Source organism: Hippoglossus hippoglossus, chromosome 15 (assembly GCF_009819705.1).
Source record: "Hippoglossus hippoglossus isolate fHipHip1 chromosome 15, fHipHip1.pri, whole genome shotgun sequence".
In the NCBI taxonomy this organism is placed as follows: domain Eukaryota; kingdom Metazoa; phylum Chordata; class Actinopteri; order Pleuronectiformes; family Pleuronectidae; genus Hippoglossus; species Hippoglossus hippoglossus.
In genome coordinates, this window is record NC_047165.1 from 18,399,949 (window position 1) to 18,421,324 (window position 21,376).

At 42.0% G+C, this 21,376-nt stretch overlaps 2 protein-coding genes across 6 annotated transcripts; both read left to right on the forward strand.

Moving 5' to 3' along the window:
- Nucleotides 1-470: 470 nt before the first annotated feature.
- Nucleotides 471-6,577, forward strand: bag3 (BCL2 associated athanogene 3). 2 transcript variants are annotated; one of them, XM_034609188.1, is made up of 4 exons: nucleotides 471-1,125; nucleotides 3,565-3,900; nucleotides 4,009-4,359; nucleotides 4,469-6,577. In XM_034609188.1, the coding sequence occupies exons 1-4, from the start codon at nucleotides 955-957 to the stop codon at nucleotides 5,393-5,395; spliced, it is 1,785 nt and encodes a 594-aa protein (XP_034465079.1). In that variant the 5' UTR covers nucleotides 471-954; the 3' UTR covers nucleotides 5,396-6,577. The 2 variants fall into 2 exon arrangements, with proteins under 2 accessions (XP_034465079.1, XP_034465080.1); XM_034609189.1 differs by lacking the exon at nucleotides 471-1,125 and adding an exon at nucleotides 1,482-1,691.
- A 1,118-nt stretch (nucleotides 6,578-7,695) lies between these two features.
- On the forward strand, nucleotides 7,696-20,681 carry inpp5f (inositol polyphosphate-5-phosphatase F). Of its 4 annotated transcripts, none has more exons than XM_034609178.1 (20): nucleotides 7,696-8,203; nucleotides 9,872-9,952; nucleotides 10,420-10,556; nucleotides 11,231-11,359; nucleotides 11,504-11,685; nucleotides 11,780-11,840; nucleotides 12,208-12,406; nucleotides 12,587-12,766; nucleotides 13,142-13,209; nucleotides 13,528-13,652; nucleotides 13,770-13,847; nucleotides 14,019-14,139; nucleotides 14,955-15,083; nucleotides 15,314-15,431; nucleotides 15,520-15,718; nucleotides 15,989-16,060; nucleotides 16,145-16,218; nucleotides 16,404-16,532; nucleotides 16,611-16,698; nucleotides 16,850-20,681. In XM_034609178.1, exons 1-20 carry the CDS (start codon nucleotides 8,107-8,109, stop codon nucleotides 17,982-17,984), a joined length of 3,402 nt encoding a protein of 1,133 aa, XP_034465069.1. In that variant the 5' UTR covers nucleotides 7,696-8,106; the 3' UTR covers nucleotides 17,985-20,681. The 4 variants fall into 4 exon arrangements, with proteins under 4 accessions (XP_034465069.1, XP_034465072.1, XP_034465071.1 ...); XM_034609181.1 differs by having other exon boundaries at nucleotides 11,522-11,689; nucleotides 11,784-11,840; nucleotides 16,850-20,670; XM_034609180.1 differs by having other exon boundaries at nucleotides 11,522-11,685; nucleotides 16,850-20,670.
- The last annotated feature ends 695 nt before the right edge of the window (nucleotides 20,682-21,376 follow it).

Here is a 21,376-nt window from a genome sequence, read left to right on the forward strand (position 1 = left end):
AATTTAGTGATATCTAATGGTGAAGATGCATGTTGCAGCTGAACACCCCTCACCTCACCCTCCCCTTCCAAACATGAAAGAGAACCTGTGGTAGCCTTCAGTCGTATGAATGTATATAGTCTTAGTTTTGTATTGCATTTGGCTTCTTTTATAGTAAGCTCTTTTTACCTTGATTTAATTTTAATTTTAATTAAACTATTGCACTGCTGAGCTGAGCAGTTTCTTCTTGTCCAACAACTTTCATTGTACTGTTGACCCCGTGTTAACTGCATATGACAAATAAAACTTGAAACCTTACACACTGAACCTTTAATGTATGTGTTTGTTTAGAGCACATCCACACTGTCATTGGCCCTTATTACCATGTATGACACCGCCTTTTGTATTTGTTATGTTTTTCATTCTTGCTGCAGTTTTCTCATATGTGCTTATTCGGACATTATCAAGAGTATCGACCTGGGGTCTGGCCTCGTGGTGAAAGTCCGGAGCCTCTCGTTCAGTCATGTGCGTTCTTTCATACTGAGAGATTCCCTGCAGAGATCATCCGGAGTTCAGTGCATGTCTGGGTGCATCTTGAGAGGATGCAGACGTCTAAGAGAGAGAGGGTCCGGGAAGTCTCCAGAGAATTCCATCCAGCCCGATAGTAAAAAGCAGCAGGTGAATATGAGACTGTCACTTCCGCCACAGCTGCGGTATAAAACCTTCCTTCTCCAGATGAATAATGAATGCAGAGCAAAGGTTCACTTTGTGTCTGCGTACGGAGAGAGAGGGTGGTCTGCTGCGCCATAACAAGTTGGAGGAGCCGTGCCACCGCGTATCCAGCGCCGTCCGCCCCCGACATTAACCCGGCTATTTCGAGAAACTTCCAGCCCACTTTACCACGTCACTTGGAGGAATCTTTTAAAGCGTCCGTCGCCCGTATAAAAATGTCTCAGTAGTCGACAGCCAGCCAACATGAACGGCATGAAGACACAGTCGCCCACACTGGCGATGGCAAATAATGACAGCGAGCCCCTGCCGCTCGGCTGGGAGGTGAAGATCGACCCGCAGACCGGGTGGCCCTTCTTCGTGGACCACAACAACCGGACGACAACCTGGAATGACCCGAGACACGACACGAAAAAGGTAAAAAAAAAAAGAAAAGAAGAATAAGAGCCGCTGGATAAAGTTGCTTCGTCCTTTTAGAGGATATCCTCGCGTGTCGCTACGTGGGTTCCAGTGCGTGTTTTTGTGGAATTCAGCGTGTCGCCACATCACTGTTATATTTAACCCTGTTGACTATGGGCCTGCTTTGGCTCGGCACCGTCTCCTCCCCCTCACAGGCGGCTCATGAGACCATTATACCGGCTGATCAACCCCGCTATGTTCCCGTGACATGATCCAACTCTGTTATTATTACTCGATGACTCACTCCGCTGCAGCGTGTACCTACGATGAGCTTCCACTATTTTAATAGCGGGTCTGTCCAGTGGTGGGGAAACACACCGCGACGTCCAGCTCGCGTTAAACTTTTTGCCTTACATGGATTGAGGCTGGTCCGGCTCACTTTGGCCTGTGGAGCCAGTCGGTCTCCGTGCGTGTGAATAATTCATGATCTGAGAGCAGTAAGAGGGTCTGTGCGGATGAAGTGAAGCCCCACACGCTGCCAGCTGCTGATCGTTCGTCTCAGAGACAGGGCACCGTTGTCCAAAGTTAGTGTCCCGACGAATCTGCGGCAAAGTAACAGCTGTCAGGGGATAAAATTGGTGCAATGGTGCTGGGGCTGAAATGGCAGAGGGCAAAGGGTCGTTCACAGCTATTTCGTAACTTTTGTCTTTGAGGGGAAACCATAGACTTTAGAGTGGGAAACACGCCACTGGCTTACTTATAAATGTAGTGTAGACTTCTGTATGTTCGCTTTAATGGCCTGAAACTAAACTACCAGTTGACCTGTTGCTTGTGTCTCTCTGTACTCACTTGATACACTGTAAAAATAATTATAATGATAATAAATATTCTTTGGCTAATGTAAATTTACAGTGTTATTCCTGACGTGTCTGACACCCAGGAATGGGAAACCCCAACCACTATCTTACTTTAAAATTAGCCACTGCCTTACTCTATGATATACTGAACTGTTTGTATTCAGTATATCAGTAATTACAAAATTACTGTTTGTATTCGCCCTAATATTGTAATTGATTTAGTTTTGTATGTATCCCACATGTATTCCACATTGATTCCTGTTCTTTTTCATGGAGACGATGGGTCTGGTCTAAGAAAACTGACATCAGGAACAAAATTCAACTCACTGCACAGGACTGGGCGATATGGTCAAAAATGTAACATTCATTCTATATCGACAATTATCACGATAAATGTCAACTTATTATTTATTTTAGGTTTAAAGACAGATTTTTGCTGCTGAGAGAAGGTGATAAACAGCTAAACATTTAAAAAAACATTAGAACATTAAAGCTAATATGTGTAAGTACATAAGCAATATATCAATATATATTGAGCTATTCCTATACTGGTTTTGATGAAAATAATATTGCAATGGTTATTGTCATTGATTTATTACACAGCCCTATAGACACAAGTTTAGACAAAAATAATTCAAACATTGACTCTTTCTTCTTCATAAAATGTTTCTAACTGGAGAGTCGAGCATTAGTTGTTTCTCTTTTCTCTCATTGTGTATGGCAAAATAATCAGCTAATAACATGCTGGCCTGATGAGAAGCTAACAACATGTTAGTTCAGAGGGTGTGCCAAACTATTGTTGAGGGGATAAGTCAGAAAACACAGCCAGGTGAGGGATGTCAGTCTGATTGGAGCAAAAATATCAAAAACAAGTGCAGTGGTTGTTCAAATGCACCAGAGTCTCTTGTTAATCAGAAGCTATTTATCAAATGCTCAGAGAGGTGATACTTTTGGCATCCCTCTGTGGAAATGCTACATTTTGAACTCTAACCTTTTATCTCTGGGCTGAGAGCACTTTCCTATTAAAATACCTCCAGGTTCCTAAAACCATCCGGTTGTATGTTAGTAATAACATGCAGATAGATTGTTTAGCTGCACTTATTCAGACAAGATTATTGAATTCATGATAGTTTCTTTCTGTTTTGAATGTATGTTATTTCATTTAAAAATCTCTTAACAGAGGAATTAGTTCCTAAATAGTTTACTAAATAATTTCTTTACTCAACTATAAGAAAGAATATCTTGAAAAAAATTACTCAAGAATTGTGTTTGTTTTTGAAAATGTTATAACTTCTTTTTTAGAATATTCATTGATTATAAATAATTGTCCAACATTACGTGATAATAATGTTTACCAAGTTTGTAGGGTTAACTGTAAATGACATTACTATATTGACAAATAATGTTGCTTTATTATTTGTGTGGTAAGGTAACTTCAATATATGTAACGGAGACATGTTGCTACTTACGAAGTCCTCCAACTGCTTAGAATAGTTTCATTTATTTGCTTTCCTTTGTCTGAGCTTGTGTTGTAAATAAACAACAAGATTGTTGATGTTCACTGATTACCATCATATCAATATACTTTGTTGTGTTACAGGTGAGAGAAGTATCAGCAAATGGACCCAACATACCACCAGAACCGAGCCCTCAGGAGACCCAGAAGAGCTTTGTGAGGGAGATGAAGCACCCGATTCTTCGCCCAGGTTACGTTCCCATCCCAGTCTTCCATGAGGGCGCAGAACTCAGGCAGCAGCAGCATCCGTGTTTTTCCTACATCCAGCCAACCACTGCACAGAATATCCGGAGTGACGGGCGAACACCTTCCCCCACACCAGGGCTCCACTGCAGGCCGAGATCCCCGTTACACAGCCCTTCAGACAGCTGCTCCCCTGATCCTGGAAAGGTCGGCTCCCCTGTTCCACAAACAGCAGAGGTAGGTCATGGCATGAAGAAAAAATGAATGCAGAAATAAATGTAAATATAAATTACGAAAAAGTGAATGTTTACTGTTTCAGTTAGATTTTTGTATCTATTTCATTAGGTTTATACTGCCCCGCATCACCAACCCCCACGGCCCAGCAGCACCGGTCTTCAAGCAGGTTACATCCCTATCCGAGTGATCCATGAGGGCGGAGGAGGCCAAGCACAAACCCAGGCTCAGTTAAATCCCTCTGTCTACTCTCAGCGCATCCCCTACCAAGAGCACCCGCAGCCCTTTCACCGCCTTCAGACAGACGAATGGCCGGGCTACTCTGCAGCAATGCAGCCTCCCAGGGAAAGGGCATCTCCGATATTGTTTCCTCAACATCGGGATTCTTCGTCTATTCATCTCCCGGCTCATATCAGAAGTCAGTCACCCATTATAACGCAGGTGCTTGGAGAAAGACCACAGGTGATTTAACTTTTGTGTGCTTTCACATTGATTTTGATTTTATTTTGAAAAATATTTGTTTACATCAGTATGTGTTGACCTAGATTGTTACTTCTTTTTAACTCCTAAGGCTCATGTCCTCACGAAAGAACCGACTCAGAAAATAGAACAGGAACAACAAAGCACGCAGCAGAAACCTGAGAACACGCAGCTCCCCCAGCCACTGCACACAGAAGCTGACATCCAAAAGCCTCCACAACCTCAACTCTTCCAACAGCCTCTGCCTCAGCAGCCTCAGCAGCCTCAGCAGTTCTCTCAACCTCAGCATTTCCCGCAACCTCAGCAGTTCCATCAACCTCAGCAGTATCACCAACCTCAGCAGTACCATCAACCTCAGCAGTTCCAGCAACCTCAGCATTTCCCTCAATCTCAGCAGTCCCATCAGGCTCATCAGTTCCAGCAACCTCAACACTTCCAGCAGGCACCGTCTCAGACATCTCCACAGCCTCAGCAGCCTGAACAGTTACTGCAGCAGCCGCAACAGTACCAGCCGCCCCAGAAACCAGAGCAACCACAGCAGCACACTGCAGATATCACGGTTCAAATACCTCCAAAACCAGAAGCCCAGGACACGACAGCTGTTCCCCCAGAGGTTCCACCTGCAAAGGTAGAGGCTGAACATGCCGCTCAGTGCCCAATCCACCCAGGCCTGGCTAAGGTACAGCAGATAGTTGAACGGGTTGCTAAACTGGAGCAAGAGGTGAAATGTTTCGATGGAAAGAAGAATGGTAAGAGGTACTTGTTGCTCGAGGAACTGCTGACCAAAGAGCTCTTAGCGCTGGACTCAGTTGACCCAGAGGGTCGTTTAGATGTACGGCATGGGCGACGGGATGGAGTCCGTCGTGTTCAGAACATACTGGAAGAACTGGAGCAACTCGAGGATCAGCCAGCCAAACCTGCTGGCGACACATCAATGGAGGGAGACAACCTGACACAGAAAGGAGAGCCCAGCATGATCACCAAGGAGAATATTGAGATGGCAAAGGAGATATCATAATGACTGCACACTTCATAATCCGGAGGAGAGAAAGATAACATGCTGTATATTTGATTGTGAACACGTCAGCTCTGGCTAACTTCTCTTCCTCTATCTGCAGCATTTGTAGAAGTTGCATGCATTAACAGTGTTGGTATTTCCTGCCATTCAGCACATACTTGGTAGATCAGTGCAGTCATCTTCTTCAAGCCAATGTTGTTGCCTTCTATGTGGTGCCAATGTCTTCATAATAAGACAGCTGTCATGATCAAGGTGTTGACAAAAATTTCTGGTCAAATTAAAGTTTGAATAAGAGGCCTTTATCGCTAAATGGAATAAATCTAGAGGTATTTTCTTAAGAAATGTTATGTGTAGTTGCCTTTTGTCTCAATCAAATATTGTATGGGGCTTTTCTTAATCCACTCAGCTCATTAGTTAGAACACGAGTGCAAACATTCGGGGCTTTAAGAGAAGCATTTTCCCCTTTATGGCCACATGGCCATGTTTGAGCTGCTTTATCACACAACACACTGAATATGTTTGTTAGACGCTGCTTTGTGGTGCATTACTGATTTTGCCATCTTTGCACTTTGCCATCATTGAAATTGCTGAACGTTCAGCAGCACTACGATTGAAATATATCAGTTACACAATTTTTGATTGATGTGTTTGTGTGTTTGTATGTGCATTGGTTTATTTCAAAACATTATATCAGTATTTATATATCATTATATAGTATTTTGGTACATTTACGAATGTATAATGACAAATGGAGGTGAGGTGGTGTATCTTACTTGAGATGTGAGACAATCAGCACTTAGTGCTAGGTAGGAATCACAGCTGAAGATTGTCATAATTGTCCTAGTATAACTACCAAAGCCACAATCTGCAATAACACTGACACTGAAATGGCCTAAAAGCCTTAAAAATAACAACTGTGAGAAAATGCCCAAATTACAGTCAGTTATAATCTTCAATCATTCAAAATCACTTTTCTGATTACCCTGATTGTTTGTGTAGTAATGTATCACTGTAATACAATCAAAGGACAACTGTAATGTAGAGTCACTGCCTAACACACTGTTACAAATGATAGATTGTGGCTTGGTATTGATCACATTTTATGAGTAGCAGGCCGTTGCATTGTTGAACGAAGTTCAATCTGGTTGGTATGGTTGAAAATAAAAATGTATTTGACATGAATTTTGCCTAATATTTGGGTCCTCATAAATGATGCAATGTCAGAGACTGATTTATTTACTTATTTATTATCATTATTATTATTTTTAGGACACTTGCAGTATGGTATTATTTGTCTAGTCTGAGAGATTCTGAGAAACTTTTTTATTTTTAGGACTGCAATGAACGATTCCTTTAATATTTTTCACTAATCCACCATTATTGATTCTTTAATATGTCAGAATAGTGAAAAACAATCATTGTAATTTACCAATGCAGAAGGTCATCAAATTTCTTGTTTGACCTGATGAACAATTGCACACCCACTGGTATTTACTGTAAATTAAGATCATATGAGACAAAGAAAATCATAGAATTTAGAAGCTGGATCTGGAGTATGTTTGATATTTCAAATTGACTTACCAAAACAGTTATCAATAAATGTCACGCCAATCACCAAACTGATGATTACCTTATTCCTTCAGCACTTCATTTCCTCACTGCATTTGTAGCCTTTTTATGAAATGATTATGGGCTTGCCACTTATCAATGACTGGCCAATTAACAGAACTGAAGCAGCCTCTTGAATGGGACGTGAAACATTTTCATGAAACACAAGTCCCGTTGATTATCTACACTGTCTACAACTCCTGAAGAATGTGTACTCACTACTATAGAAATACACGTTTTTCCATGTACATTTGTTTGCTCTTCCAGTTTAGCTACGATCTGAGAGTTGTCAGTGACACAGTGAGTCGCTGCCTGCGTTCAGCTGCTCTCTGCTTTCTCCCCCAGGGCCCCGACTGAGTCATAACTGACAACATATTTGTGCCATTAACCCTACATGGGTGGAGACATGACTGGTGTGTTTTCTCTACAAATACCCATTATTACTCTACAAATAACCTACATCAGAACAGTAATTTACTATTATTTGTTTTATGATTTATAATCCTGTAATAAATAATCATCCCTCACATAAAACTTGAACAGAACATGAAGGATAGTACAGCCATGCACATATATGTTCTTCTACATACATTGACATTTTATAGTAGATCATTGTGATGTGTTTTATGGACAGTACCTGAGGAGATAACGGCTCAGTCACAGGTCACGTGTCATTGTTTGGAGCAGGAAACGGTGTGTTACGCCGGACACACACACACACACACACACACTAACCAGCTGCTGTCTGGGACTCACTCTCTCTCTCGTTCATTGATGTGTTAGCCTACTCTGTGCCCGGCATGCCTGTGGGAAGGGACGCTTCTCCACCCGGAAGGAAATTAAATGACCAACATGCGTAGATTTGGAATAAACACATCCGACACGCATCCAGCTGCTGCCGCCGCCGCCGCCGCTGCCGCTAGCTCGCTAGGTAGCTAGCCGCCGTAGCTCCTCGGTGGGAAGCAGAGCTAACCGTGGCTAGTAGCGGTTCACCACCAAGACGTGGAAGTTGATCATTACCGGGACCCGGCTTGACTGCTCAGCCAGCTAGTAGCTTGTTGTTTGTTTGTTGGTGTGTGTGTGTTTAACGTGAAGGGGAAAACATGGAGCTGTTCCAAGCCAAGGACGAATACATTCTCCAGAGCGGGGACCGTGCTCTGTGGTGCAGCCGAAAAGATGGGACCATGGCGCTGAGACCTGGTACGTACTGTCCGCTGCTACATGACAGCTCGGTCCTCCACGGCAGCCGGCGATTTACAGGAAGCTACCCTTTGTCAACGTTACCTGTTGGGGTGAAATTACACCTCTGTGCTTCCTGGCCTGTCTGGGATTAACACACATTCTGTTAGAGGTGCCGCTGTCACTGTGCATCTATTTCACCTCAGAGGTTTAGTATAATCTCTCTCTGGTATCTGCCACTCGTCCATGTGTGTAATGAACGTTATTAATATCATTTACAGCTTTAGATTACCCCGCTATGTTGATCCAAACTATATTTTTTACATGTACGAGTGTATGCGCCATTCCCATGTCTTGAAATCTTCGTCCTAGCCTTCATTCCGGGAGTGCCAACACCCCAGACCGACTCCAAACTTCTTACTTTGCCTCTTATGCTGCACACTGGAGAGTACATGTTACCTTTTTTATTTAGGTCAGGCTGTAACACAGAGGAAATAACATCAGCTCACACACCATGTGCTCCACTGATGACAGCTTCTAACACAGAGTTCTTTTGAAACTACAGCTCCATTCATTTTAAATCGGCACCATGTAAAACAGCATTAATGCTCAACACAAACAGGTTAAAACCGGCATGTAATGTGCAGCATGTTTCAGATGTAAGTGCCACTGCTGCTCATAGCTGTGACAAAGAATCGGTCATGCTTCCCCTGATAAATGAAAATGCACATCTCCTTATAAAGTGAAAGAAAAGTTTGGACCCAGCCAAAGGGCTGTGCGTGTTGTCCTCCTTGTCACTTGAAGTCGTATGGGCCGTGCAGCCATCCTGAACAGGTTTTTAGTTGCACCACTCTTTCATTATTTAATTGGAAAAAGGGTTTCCACTCCTCGCTGGGTTTCCACTCCTCTCACAAGCACACTGTGAAGTACGTCCATGATATTACTCATCGTGAGTGAAGTTGTGGAACTGCTTTAGTTTGCCTCTTCTGTGTATTTTTTTTCTTTCTACCTTCCTGGTAGGGGCCCTCAGCCAGTTTCCCCACATGAATTACTCTGGCGAGTGGAACAGGAAGAATCATTGTCTACTGCTGCCCTACAGTTGATGTTCTCCACCCTGGTCACACCCATCACATTTTTATAGTTTTACTCCTCCGTGATGTTTAATCCATAACTGAAGTGTTCCAGTTTGTGCCTGCTGTTTGAAGAATGTTAGAAAATGGAGACAGGGTAGTTTTTCCTTTAGTCAAATGTCACTTTCCTCTGTACAATGTACATTTTATATAAATATGGACAAATAATCACAGACCTACAACACTAATTTAGTGCTGTCCTTCTGTATGAGTTCTAACTGACAAGTTCTTGACCAAGTCTCCGTGTCTTTGAGGTGAAGAGTGTTGTGTTTGACAGTAGTAACAGGAACTCATGCGACTGTCGTGAGGTACTTTCTGTTTTGTTAAGTCATACCTGAAGTGTTAAGTGTGAACATTTAGCTGTGACTGAAAGAAAATGTGATATTATGTTTGTCTCTAATATTTCAACAGATAACTAAAGACCTCAATTTGTGAAGTGGCCCTGTGCTTACAAATATCTAACATTGTATCCTGGCTGCTTATCTGACGTAAAGCATATTAAGGCTGAGCTGTGCTGCCACACCACATCTGAAGTTTCATGTCTGTGTTTTTCTTTCAGCCACAGACCTGCTGTTGGCTTGGAATCCAGTGTGTCTGGGTTTGGTGGAAGGTGTCATTGGAAAGATACAGCTTCACACAGGTAAGTGGAGGATGTGAAACATGAACAGAAACATCCTTGCCAGTATTTTCCATCTGTGGAGATTTGAGTTGTCGAATCCTCCAGCGCTTTATGACGCTCCTTATTCAGATGGAAAGGTGTGAAAAAAATGTGCTAATTATTTTTGAAACGTGTGTAGTTATGAAGAGGGGTGAGCTGATGGTGATGTTTCAAATGATGATTAATCTGGTTTTGTTAATTGTGTGACTTTGTGGTCTTTGGGTTGGAGGTTTGAGATGATATTCATCACAAGAAAATGTATGAAGAAAATGTAATATTCTGGTAAATCAGATGGATTAACACGATTTAAATATTTATTAACCAGATGTCTTGTGGTGTTGCCAAATAAAAAAATCGTTGGTGTGCAGCTGCTTTCTTCACACCTTTCAGAATGTGAGGAATTCTGCACCCATGACTCAACTCTCCCTTCTCCTCTCTCATCTCTGCAGATCTTCCTCTCGGCCTCGTTCTAATCCGCCAGAAAGCTCTGGTGGGCCATTTACCCGGCAACCACAAAGTTTACAAGATCACCAAGATAGCTGTCATTCCTCTGTCTGACGAAGAGCCCCAGGAGCTGGAGCTGGAGGTGTGCATGATAATACTGTGAATGAGATACGTGAAGCTGCGCTAATGCAGTTGTCTTTTAATTATTGTATTCAGCCTCCTTGACAAGCATTCTAACAGTGCCTGGGAGAATCCTAAAATGTTTTCATTTGCCCAAGAATACCCTTTATGCGTCAGCGCGTGATTCATCCTGAAGATAACAGTGGTGCAAAATGAGATGTAGTTGTTATTTTATTTTTCTCTTATTAAAAGATCTGTTTTATTTTCCACCCACACATTTAGAGTGGAAAATTAAATGCAGCCATAAAATTGCTGTAATGGATCTCATAGGAAGTTGACTGTTGCTTTCAGGGGGGCTTCATGGATGGTGAGACAGAATATTTCCAAGTGAGTAAACAAAGAGGAGGGTGATAGTTCTTTGATTGGCTTCTAGACCCCCTCTAGACCCTATAGATCAGTGTAGCTGTGACATTGTTTACTGCATCAGTGAGTCAAGAGGAGAACTGTGTATTCCTTTTAGTTTTTAGCTGTACTGTGAGTAGTCATCAATAGAAGTCGGTGTTCTTGTTCTGCACTTTGAGTCTCACAGACACTCTGGTTTTGAGAACTTCCAGGTGGTATCAAACAGAGTTATTTATTATCTAAATATCACTGTCATGTTGTGTAATGGAACTTTTTTGAAACTAACTTTTTCAGCTGTGCAAGAAGCATCACTTTGGAATCGACAAACCAGAGAAACTGGCCCCGTCTCCCGACGAGTCAAAGTTTCTGATGAAAACCTTGAGTCAGATCAAATCTAATGTGGCTGTGCCCATCAAGAAAAAGGTATTATTGTGTTTAACCCATAAAATGCACTCTTCTCCTCAAAACCACTATACTTTTCCTATCCTTTCCCCTTTGTTTTGCAGTTCTCATAGGCTTTTGGTTTCTTTGGGTGACAACTCTTTTCTATCCATCCATCCAATCCAGTATTCCCCTGCCTTCCAGGTGAAGGAGAACAAAGAGAAGGAGCGACTGGAGAGGCGGCTGCTGGATGAGCTGTACAAGGTGTTCATGGACTCTGACTCCTTCTACTACAGCTTGACCTACGACCTGACAAACAGCGTGCAGCGTCAAGGAGACTCGGAAAAGACCGGCTTACCCCTATGGAAGCAGGTTTGGAGAGAAACAGAAGCATAAAGTTGGACTTAACATATGTATTTGGATTGTAAAATGTCTCACTAATTGTAGTTTTTGACCTTTATGAAAGGTGGATGACCGTTTCTTCTGGAATAAACACATGATCCAGGACCTTATTGACCTTCAGGTAACCACATAGAAATACAGACTGCTACCGTTTATTATTGTCTATCTATTTTAGAATTGAATAAAGGCCCAGATTTGATTCAATGACAATTGTGGAAACGGTTATGGTATTTTTCTTTACAATTGTCAGCTCAAAACACATAGCTGGTCTTCTCAGTGAACGTGGCAGTTGCATGTTCTGATAATTCAAGCATTGTCAGCAGAGTATGGAAATACTGAGGGAATAGAGGAGATAATGGCTCTGAGCTATGGAGGATTATCTATTTTGGAAACTTGGTGGACTTGGTGGCGCTTCCTTATCAGCCTGGCAAACAGGATTTTAATCTTCTTGTCCTACTCTTTTTCATTTTTCCCTTTGGCGGCACCAGGTCCCAGAGATCGACTTCTGGGTGACACCAATCATCCAGGGGTTTGTACAAGTGGAGGAACTGGTGGTGAACTACAATGAGACATCGGACGAGGAGAGGAGCAGCCCTGAGACACCGCCACAGGAGGTCACCTGTGTTGACGACATCCATCCTCGCTTCACTGTGGCACTGATCTCCAGACGTAGCCGCCACCGTGCAGGTAGAGGCCTAAAGGTCATGCTTGAGCTCTGATTCAGCCCAAATGTGTTGGTTCTGCTTTGTGATTAGGACTGATAGGACTTCTCTCTCAAAAAGCTTGGATTAACTTGGTAGACAATTGTGTCTTCATCTGTGATATAAATAATCTGGTTGTTTGTTGATTCATTCTCTTTGCCCAAAGGGATGCGGTACAAACGCAGGGGAGTGGATACAGATGGCCATGTGGCTAATTATGTGGAGACAGAGCAGTTGATCCACGTGCACAGTCACACTCTGTCCTTTGTGCAGACTCGTGGCTCTGTGCCTGTCTTCTGGAGCCAGGCGGGGTACCGCTACAATCCCCGGCCACGCTTAGAGAAAGGTCAGCACAGCTGCAGTATACTGCATATGATCTTACAGAGAGCATTTTTCAAAGGCTGTCGTTGAGTATAATGGACCTTCCACTTCCACACTTTGTTATAGTTGTACTTTAAAAAAGATAATTCAATACCAGTGTTCTCTTTTCACACACCAGTCTTGTGTATTTGAGCTGTGTCTTGCTCATCAGCCAGATATAGTTATCATGTCAGTCATTGGTCCCTGCTCTACTTGTCTTGTTCTTCTTAGCTGGCACAGAAGACAGCACTTCTTTCTTTATAGTTACAATGATGTTAAATCTTGCATACAATTTTTTTTTTAATGTTTTATCCCAGAGTCGGTCATATGAAAATCATTTTCATATTTGCTTATGTTTTAGGAGAGAAGGAGACTATGTCTTACTTTGCCGATCACTTTGAAGAACAGCTTAAACTCTACCAGAAACAGGTGAGTCATTTCCCCATGTGTATGCTGTGGTATGTGCTTAGTGTATTTTTTTGACTTGGTTTGAATTGCTATTTTAAATTTATCATGACTGTGGTTGTTCAGCCATTTGTGACTGTGAAAAATGTGTGCACTACCACATGCTTCATGTGTGAGGAGAATTGGTGGATTCTTAATGTAAACTTTGTGCATGTGACAAGACGCCATGAAAAGGGTTAATTCGTTTTTCTGTCCTCTGATATTTAACATCACAGTGTGTTTCTATGGCTTAAAGGGGCACACGCTACGTTAAATGACGGCGCTGTTTATTGTCTTCTTCAGGTTATTATTAACTTAGTGGATCAAACTGGACGAGAGAAGGTGATTGGAGACGGGTATCTAAAGCAAGTCCTGCTCTACAACAACCCAAACCTCACATATGTTTCATTTGACTTCCATGAGCACTGGTAAGAGAGACGCTTTCCTCAGAAGTGAAACGTATTCATGAATGTACATGTAAAACTTTTGTTTTATACCACAATGCATTAACTTCCCCTTTATGTTTCTTACATCCTATTTCTTAGCCGGGGCATGAGGTTTGAGAATGTGCAAATACTGACCGACGCAATTTATGATATCATCACTGACATGAAATGGGCCTGGTAAGCATCATGCCAATATTTTACCTTTTAGAGAAATACCAATAAAATGGCTGCTGTGTATTAGACGGGAAGCAACAATAAACCCCGAGTAGACCATAGCATGTGTTCCTAGTGTCTGAAATATCTTAACCCTATGGATGTCACTATTGTGAACGTATCTTCCTCTGTCAGGGTCGACCAAGCAGGAGTCATCTGCAAGCAGGAGGGAATCTTCAGAGTCAACTGCATGGACTGTCTGGACAGGACCAATGTGGTTCAGGCGGCCGTTGGTCGGGTAGTGATGGAACAACAGGTGAGAGGTTTTCTTTGTCTGGGCGCGGGCAAGGAAATGAACATGAATATCTCATCACACTTACACGTCTGCGGTTCCTTGTAGATGCTGCTCAGCAAAGATAACTTACTTTTTCCTCTACCAGTGTTTTTTTTTTGTACTTTAGACTTTTCATGTAAAGATAAACAAAGTTAACTGCTCAGACTCTCAGCTCTATCTTCAAATAGCCCATGGAGTACATCAGGAGTTGATATAATCACGTATTGTGCAGAGTTAATACACATTATCAGTGTTGCTGTTAATTGAGGTGTGTTTTAAAAGAAGTAATGTTTTAGAAATGATTCCAATATTTAAAATCTAGAATAATCAACCTTATCATAAATTTTCTTAATATCATTTATTTGACTACTTATAAAGTTGGAATTACAAAGTGATTTACAAAGTCAGATTCATTAGATTCACTTGGCAAATGATGGCCTTCTATTATTTGGTAGGCAGTTAGATTTGTGTTTATGCAACTGTGAATGCAGATCACACAGACAGTTAACATTAGACAATGGATGTTCATGCACCACTGAACTACAAAGAGCAAAGATTAGTTCTATAGTGCCCACCAACCCCACCGTCTATTATTCAGCTCAGTGTTCTTTCGACTGTCTCCAGAGACTCCACCATATTCATCATGTGTAACATTTAATCATCGAATACCATTGTAAATAGAGCGGTTCGTAAAAGTGGGCATAAAACTGACCTTTCTCTAAATTAAAAGGGAGACATCTCAATGTACACACAGTTCCTGCCCAAGGACAAAAAAAACCTTTCTCCTCTTCCTGCAGCTGAAGAAACTGGGTGTGATGCCTCCAGAGCAGCCTCTACCTGTCAAGTGCTACAGGATTTATCAGATCATGTGGGCCAACAACGGAGACACCATCAGCAGACAGTACGCAGGAACAGCAGCGCTCAAGGTAACACGATTGACTTTGCACACGTTTACATCTGAGTCAGTGTTTGCTTAAAAGACAGTGGTGGAGTTGTTTAAGCCACGGAGACACAAGCTTTCTCTTTGACTAGGACTCATAAATCAGTTTACAGTATTTCAGTGAATTAAACACATCAGAATGACAAGTATGGACTGATCTTTTTGAAAAAGGCCTGAGATTACAGACGGTCAGTTTAACTGTTTGATGTGTTTTAGGGAGATTTCACCAGGACAGGGGAGAGAAAACTGGCCGGCGTGATGAAGGATGGCGTGAACTCAGCCAACCGCTACTATCTGAACCGTTTCAGGGATGCTTACAGACAAGCTGTCATTGGTATGGAAAAACAGGCTGATTTAATAGCTATATACGTATGTGTATCTGTATCCAGGTTGTCCTAAAAAATGAGTGCCTCTCCCTGCAGACCTAATGATGGGCCTGCCAGTGACCGAGGACTTGTACTCCATCTTCAGTAAAGAGAAGGAGCATGAGGAGAAAGAGCAAGAGAGCCAAAGAGGAGCTCAGGAGCAGGTCAGCCTCCTGCTGCAGACCTACATGCAGCTTCTTCTGCCAGATGATGAGAAGTTTCATGGTGGTTGGGCTCTCATCAACTGTGACATGAGGTTCGTGGCTAGCTGTTCTATCTAAGTTCCCCATGTTTAACAAAGCCTGACTTTAACTATTGTCATAAGGTGATGGACCCCCAGACCTTTTCCAACCTACACTTTGAATGTTGGAATGATGTGTTCAGTATAAACACCGACAATGTAATGGTTATTTAAGTTAAATTTATGACCAAAAACAATAGATTTCAACAAATCAATCATCTGACTATGAAAAGTGAAGGTTGTGAAAAGCTTTTGTCATGATACCGTTCTCTTACTTCCCACCAGCCTCATCGACGCGAACAACAAAGATGTGGATGTGCTGCTGCTTCTGTCTGACAAAGCCTACTACATTGCTTAGTAAGTCTGACTTTAAATTTCCCCAAAATTTTCTTTAAAAATGCTTCTTACAGATTCACTTACGTTTAATTTACTACCCTGCAGCTATGATGAAGAAGCAGATAAAGTCAACCAATACCAGCGCCTGAATTTAGAGGGTTTGGAAAAGATTGAAATTGGTAAGAAGTCAGACTCAAAGGAAAAGTGAAGTTCCTCGTTCACTCACTGACTCACCCAACACTTCCCAAAAGTGTGCTTAACAGTTTCTCAGTAACCTTTTAGCAACATCGCAGTTAATTTGGATTCATGCAAGGAAAGCACATTGCCAAAAATGGAAGTTCTAAGTTTTTGTTTCCTTTCGCAGGTCCGGAGCCTACTCTGTTTGGGAAGCCAAAGTTCTGCTGTATGCGTTTGCATTTCAGGAATGAAGAGACGAGTGGATACTTCCACACGCTGAGGGCAGCGACACGAAATCCTGAGGATGATGGAAAAGGTAGGATATAATATACTTCTTTAGATTCTTTAAAGGCAGGAAAAGAATGTTGACACTGTACATTGTGACATATTTCAGATACATTGCAATGCATAGCTGAGATGCTGCGCATAACAAAACAGGCCACAGGGTTGGACATGCTAGTGGTTGAAAAGAAGCTTGAGAGGTGAGTAGTTGGTCTTTATTTAGATAAGGAGAATTATCTGTTTATTTTACACATGATTTAATGCATCTGACACATCTGTGGCCATCTTAGCACTGTTTTAACTAATAACCAATTCTAAGAGCTGTTTCTTGCTCACTTGTGTTTGTTTCAGGCGACAGAGTCGACCTCATGAGGATATAATGGGGATCCAGAACAAACCAGCTGATCAGGTCCAGGGTAGCTCAGGTTTGGCACAAGGCAAAAGTTTCCTCCTGAACAAATTCTCCTCTCTCAATCAGAAAGTCAAACAGACCAAGACAAATGTAAACATTGGCACCTTCAAGCCCCTCGGAAAGCTGGGCACTTTCTCGAAGCCTGACGTAAAAGTCAATTTCCTAAAACCAAATATGCATGTCAACCCGTGGAAGTCGGACAGCAGTTTGGAAACATCAGATAACAACCCTGGCAAAGACATCGCAGACGAGCACTCTGAAATCTCAGATGACTCAGACTCCTATAACTCTGACCCAGAGCATCCGTGTTCTGGTTCCTTAGAAAACGTGGACTATGTTCTGCCCAGCTGTGGCATTGTAGCATCAAACCCACGACTGGGCAGCCGCTCCCAGTCTATTGGTAGCGTGGAGCTAAATATCCCCTCTGTTATCCGGGTCACTGGCTGTGAGGGAACGCAGGAAGGCTCCTCTCAATTAAGCGATGACAAGTCTCCAGGTTCCGCCTCAGTGGCTGAAGAAGCCATCTTGATTGACTTCGGTACTCCCATTGATGCCTACTGCCACCAGTTTGTCCAGGATGCACAGACCAAACCTGTCGAGGTGTTTGGAGAGAATCCACCAGCTTCTGTACAAAACTGTACTAAAAAGACCCCAGCAAACTCAGACAAACAGCCAGGCTCTGAGCCGCCCGTTCAGGAGGAAGAGCCCCAGCTCCCCAGGCCATCTCAGCTAGACGTCCAGTCCTCTACCTCCAATTCCAACCTCCTCACTGTCCAGAAGCCCAGCTCAGCGGCCTCAGGCGGCTCTCAGAGGAGTCTGTGCTCACAGTTGGAAGGCAGCCTCGGCCCTTCGCCTGCAGACAGCAACGGGAGCCGAGTGGTGTCCCCCTTTGCCAAGATCAAGAGCTCCATGGTCCAGGTGGCCAGCCTCACCCAGGCGGGACTCACCCAAGGCATCAACTTTGCTGTGGCAAAGGTGCAGAAGAGCCCCGAGCCAGATGCTGTCAACGAGGCCCAGGAGAACGAGCTGAAGGCAATGTTTACACAGTGCCAGACCAGGATCATTCAGATCTAGTGCTTTCCTTGTAGCAGTACGACATATTGATACTTCCTCTATGGTAGCAGTAGCAAAAGCTTGCACACAGCATCACTACTCAGCCAAGAGATGCACTCTTAAACTTACCCTTTAGTTTAAAATGCCCATAATAATGATGACTCTTGTACAGCATTAACAATTTACAGAGATATACATACGCTCCACATGACAGTGATTATGTTTACAGGTACATAAATATGGATTCTCGTTAAGCTCTTGTCTCTTTTGCAGTGGAATCTTACACATGATGTAAATGTGTCAGTGTAAGTATCTAGAAGCTAAGCTGGGTGTAACATTGCATAAAGTAAATGTTACAATATTTGGGAAGTGTGTCATAATTCCCATGTGTCAGTAAAAACAAGTTATGCAAGTAACATGTAATTAAAATGAGTGCATATGCAAAATCCTAACTCATTGGAGAAATACTGCTACTGCTAAATTAAGTTGGTTAATTAGTACAGTTTTCTTATTAAGTTATAAAGATATTGTTGTTATTTTTACTCTAAGAGACAAATAACCGAGAAATAAGAAGAAACACTTAAGGTTTTTAAGATGTTTTAAACTGATGTACTTGCAGAGTCATACCTATTCTGTTTTTGTGCATGTAAACATGTCACTGTCTGAAACTTTACGTAATCACGCACAATGCTCGTGCACGTGAGGTGAATGGTAACAGCTGATTTTGACGGGGCAGGTAAACATCAGCTGCATGTTGAGCGACCAACTCTGACATGCACTGTACATTCATCCAGTACGTGCAGGTCGCTTGTTGGCGTTTGTTATATAGAGCTCGTCACACACGCGATTTGCAGCAGTCGCTGTAGAATCTGACCAAATATCTTTGTGTGGTTCCCAAAGGAAAACTCTGTGTAAACTGTAACCCTTTGTATAGCTGTCAGAAACTAGCCAGACGACATACTGTACGTAGTTATCCTATGTAATACCAATGTTGTCAAGTGTAACTTACAAGATATACCATTATAGAAATAATGACTACACAAGCCTTTAGTAAGTAAGAGTGTTCTGGTTAATGATATGTACAGTGAATATTGTATGTTTAACTGTTCCCTCGGTAGAGCCCCTTCCCTTAAGCTTTTTGTACATGTTAGGGGGGCAGCTTCACATATTCAGAGAGTTACAAGCATTATATTTTGAAAAGAACGCCCAGTACTGTCATCGCTAACCACAAGTAACCAGAAACCTGCTGGTTGGAGTTGTTTTTGATAGATTGATATATTGAAAGAACTATTCTGAAAATGGTTGTACTGATTTAATGAGGGTGTGTTTGAGGCGAGTCCTCAGCGAGCGTTGTAAACTGACGTTGCATATTTTGGAAAAGAGACAGGAGAGTAGCATATAGTAATATAGGTAATAGATGCACCCAATTATTAGAAACACTGACGCTTATGCACTCCTCCGAACTGAGAGCATATTTGCCTTAACAGGGAATAGAAGCGGGATTATGTATATCAGGTATTTATGGCAAAATCTACCTTTTTAAATCCATTCTTACATGTTACATTTTGGTGTACTGTATAAATCCTCATCTTCAGGGTTACTGTAAGTCATCCAATCTTAATCTTGAGATATTTCATCCGCTGGCACATGCGTTCTCCACGAGCGGGTTTAAGAGATGATGTTTGTATGAGTGCGTATATCCTGTACAGTGTGTGTGTGTGTGTGTGCGAGTGTGTGTGTGTTTGAGCCTCCCTGCTGCTGCTGGTGTTTAGGATTGCTTGCCTTAGAGCTCTAGTTATATTTATGTGCTACGAAGCTGTAAACATTGTTATACATTGTTGTATTTTCACTAACTTCTAAAAGTGAAGTTACGCCTCATTAGGAACCTGTTAAACTTTAAAGTTGTCAGAATCTCACGCTCCTCTTCATCCCACTGTTGCATACATTTTGTCATTTTCTCGTAAATGATCGTTTAGGAGCTGAAAAATCCCAACATAAATGTTAATGTTTCATATTTTGTGTTATATTTGCCTCTTCTCTGCATTTGTCATGCTCACCAGCAGATAAGATGTGGAACAAGTGTATATTTTATTGGACTTTACTTGTGTTTAAGTGAGACTGTAGCCTCGCCGGCTTAGTGGGTGCTAGATTATATAGTTATTGAACCTGCTGATAGTGCGTTGTGCTGCCAAAGCTTAAAGGTGATGGCTGTAATTCAAAGTTTTAACGCAGAGGGTAAAAGGTGTACTTTTTTTCCAACTTCCTTCAGGATTGCAAACACTGGAGTAGTTTTCAAGTTATTCTGAGCGGAACAGAAATCCTCAACATTCCTTAGAGACCACAATGCCTCCGCGCTGGTGTCTGGTGTTTATATGCAAAAGCTGACGTAGTTAAGATTTAATCCTGTATTTGCTGGGTGAGATTTTTGGTTCATCATACCATTTGTTTGTTTTTATACCAAGTGCTTTTCCAACCACCACCTCATTTGTCATCTGTGGTTGTCCTTCCCTCCCGTTAGACCATGACGTACTACCATATGACTAGAGGTCTTAAAAGCATTTGATTTGCACTGTTTGAACACATTTTCTAAGTGTTGGCACCATTTCATCAGAATGTCTTTGGTCATTGTCTTTCATCTTTACCAACTGACTGTTGTCATTGATTTCCACAGTGTACTGAGATTGAATTGTATATTAAAGTATCCTATTTATTCTTTTTCTTGTTGGGTGTGTTCCTTTGGGAAGAAGTTCCACTATAAATAAAAGGCATATGAGATAAAGTGCACATTCATTGTCAGATAAGTCACTAGGGAGTCTGTGTGCCAGCCTATCAAACAGTTTGCTCTGTAGAGATACTGGCAACAACCTAAATGTCCACTGATGGAAGAAATTGCCCTACAGGAAACTAAAGCCCAACAGTACCATGAAACCATATTTAAATTCACCAGATCTAGGTTTTTATTTGGATCTGCACTAATTTGCTCACTAAATATCTGACTTTCTGCACCAAGCTCCATGAATTATTCTAAGAAATCAACGGAAATGTTGCAAATGACATGATTAAAGGAAGTGAAAAAAATAAAAAATCCTGGATCCACACCAAAATTGAATGGGATCCTTCCAAGTTTTGTAGTAATCCGTCAAGTGATTTTTGTGAAATCCTGCAAACTAATAAAGGAACAAATGCAGATAGAAACTTATCCTCCCTGGCAGAGGTACGAATCCTGGGGACCTCATTACTTTGACATATTAGAAATCAACTATCGTTAAACTGAAATTCTGGTCTGCAGCAACAACAATACACTGACAATATGTCAGGTACAACCTACAATCCATTGATACTTTCAATCCACTAACTGAAAATATATCTAAATCATAACTCTAACCTAGCATAAAAAAAGCTGAACACATCTG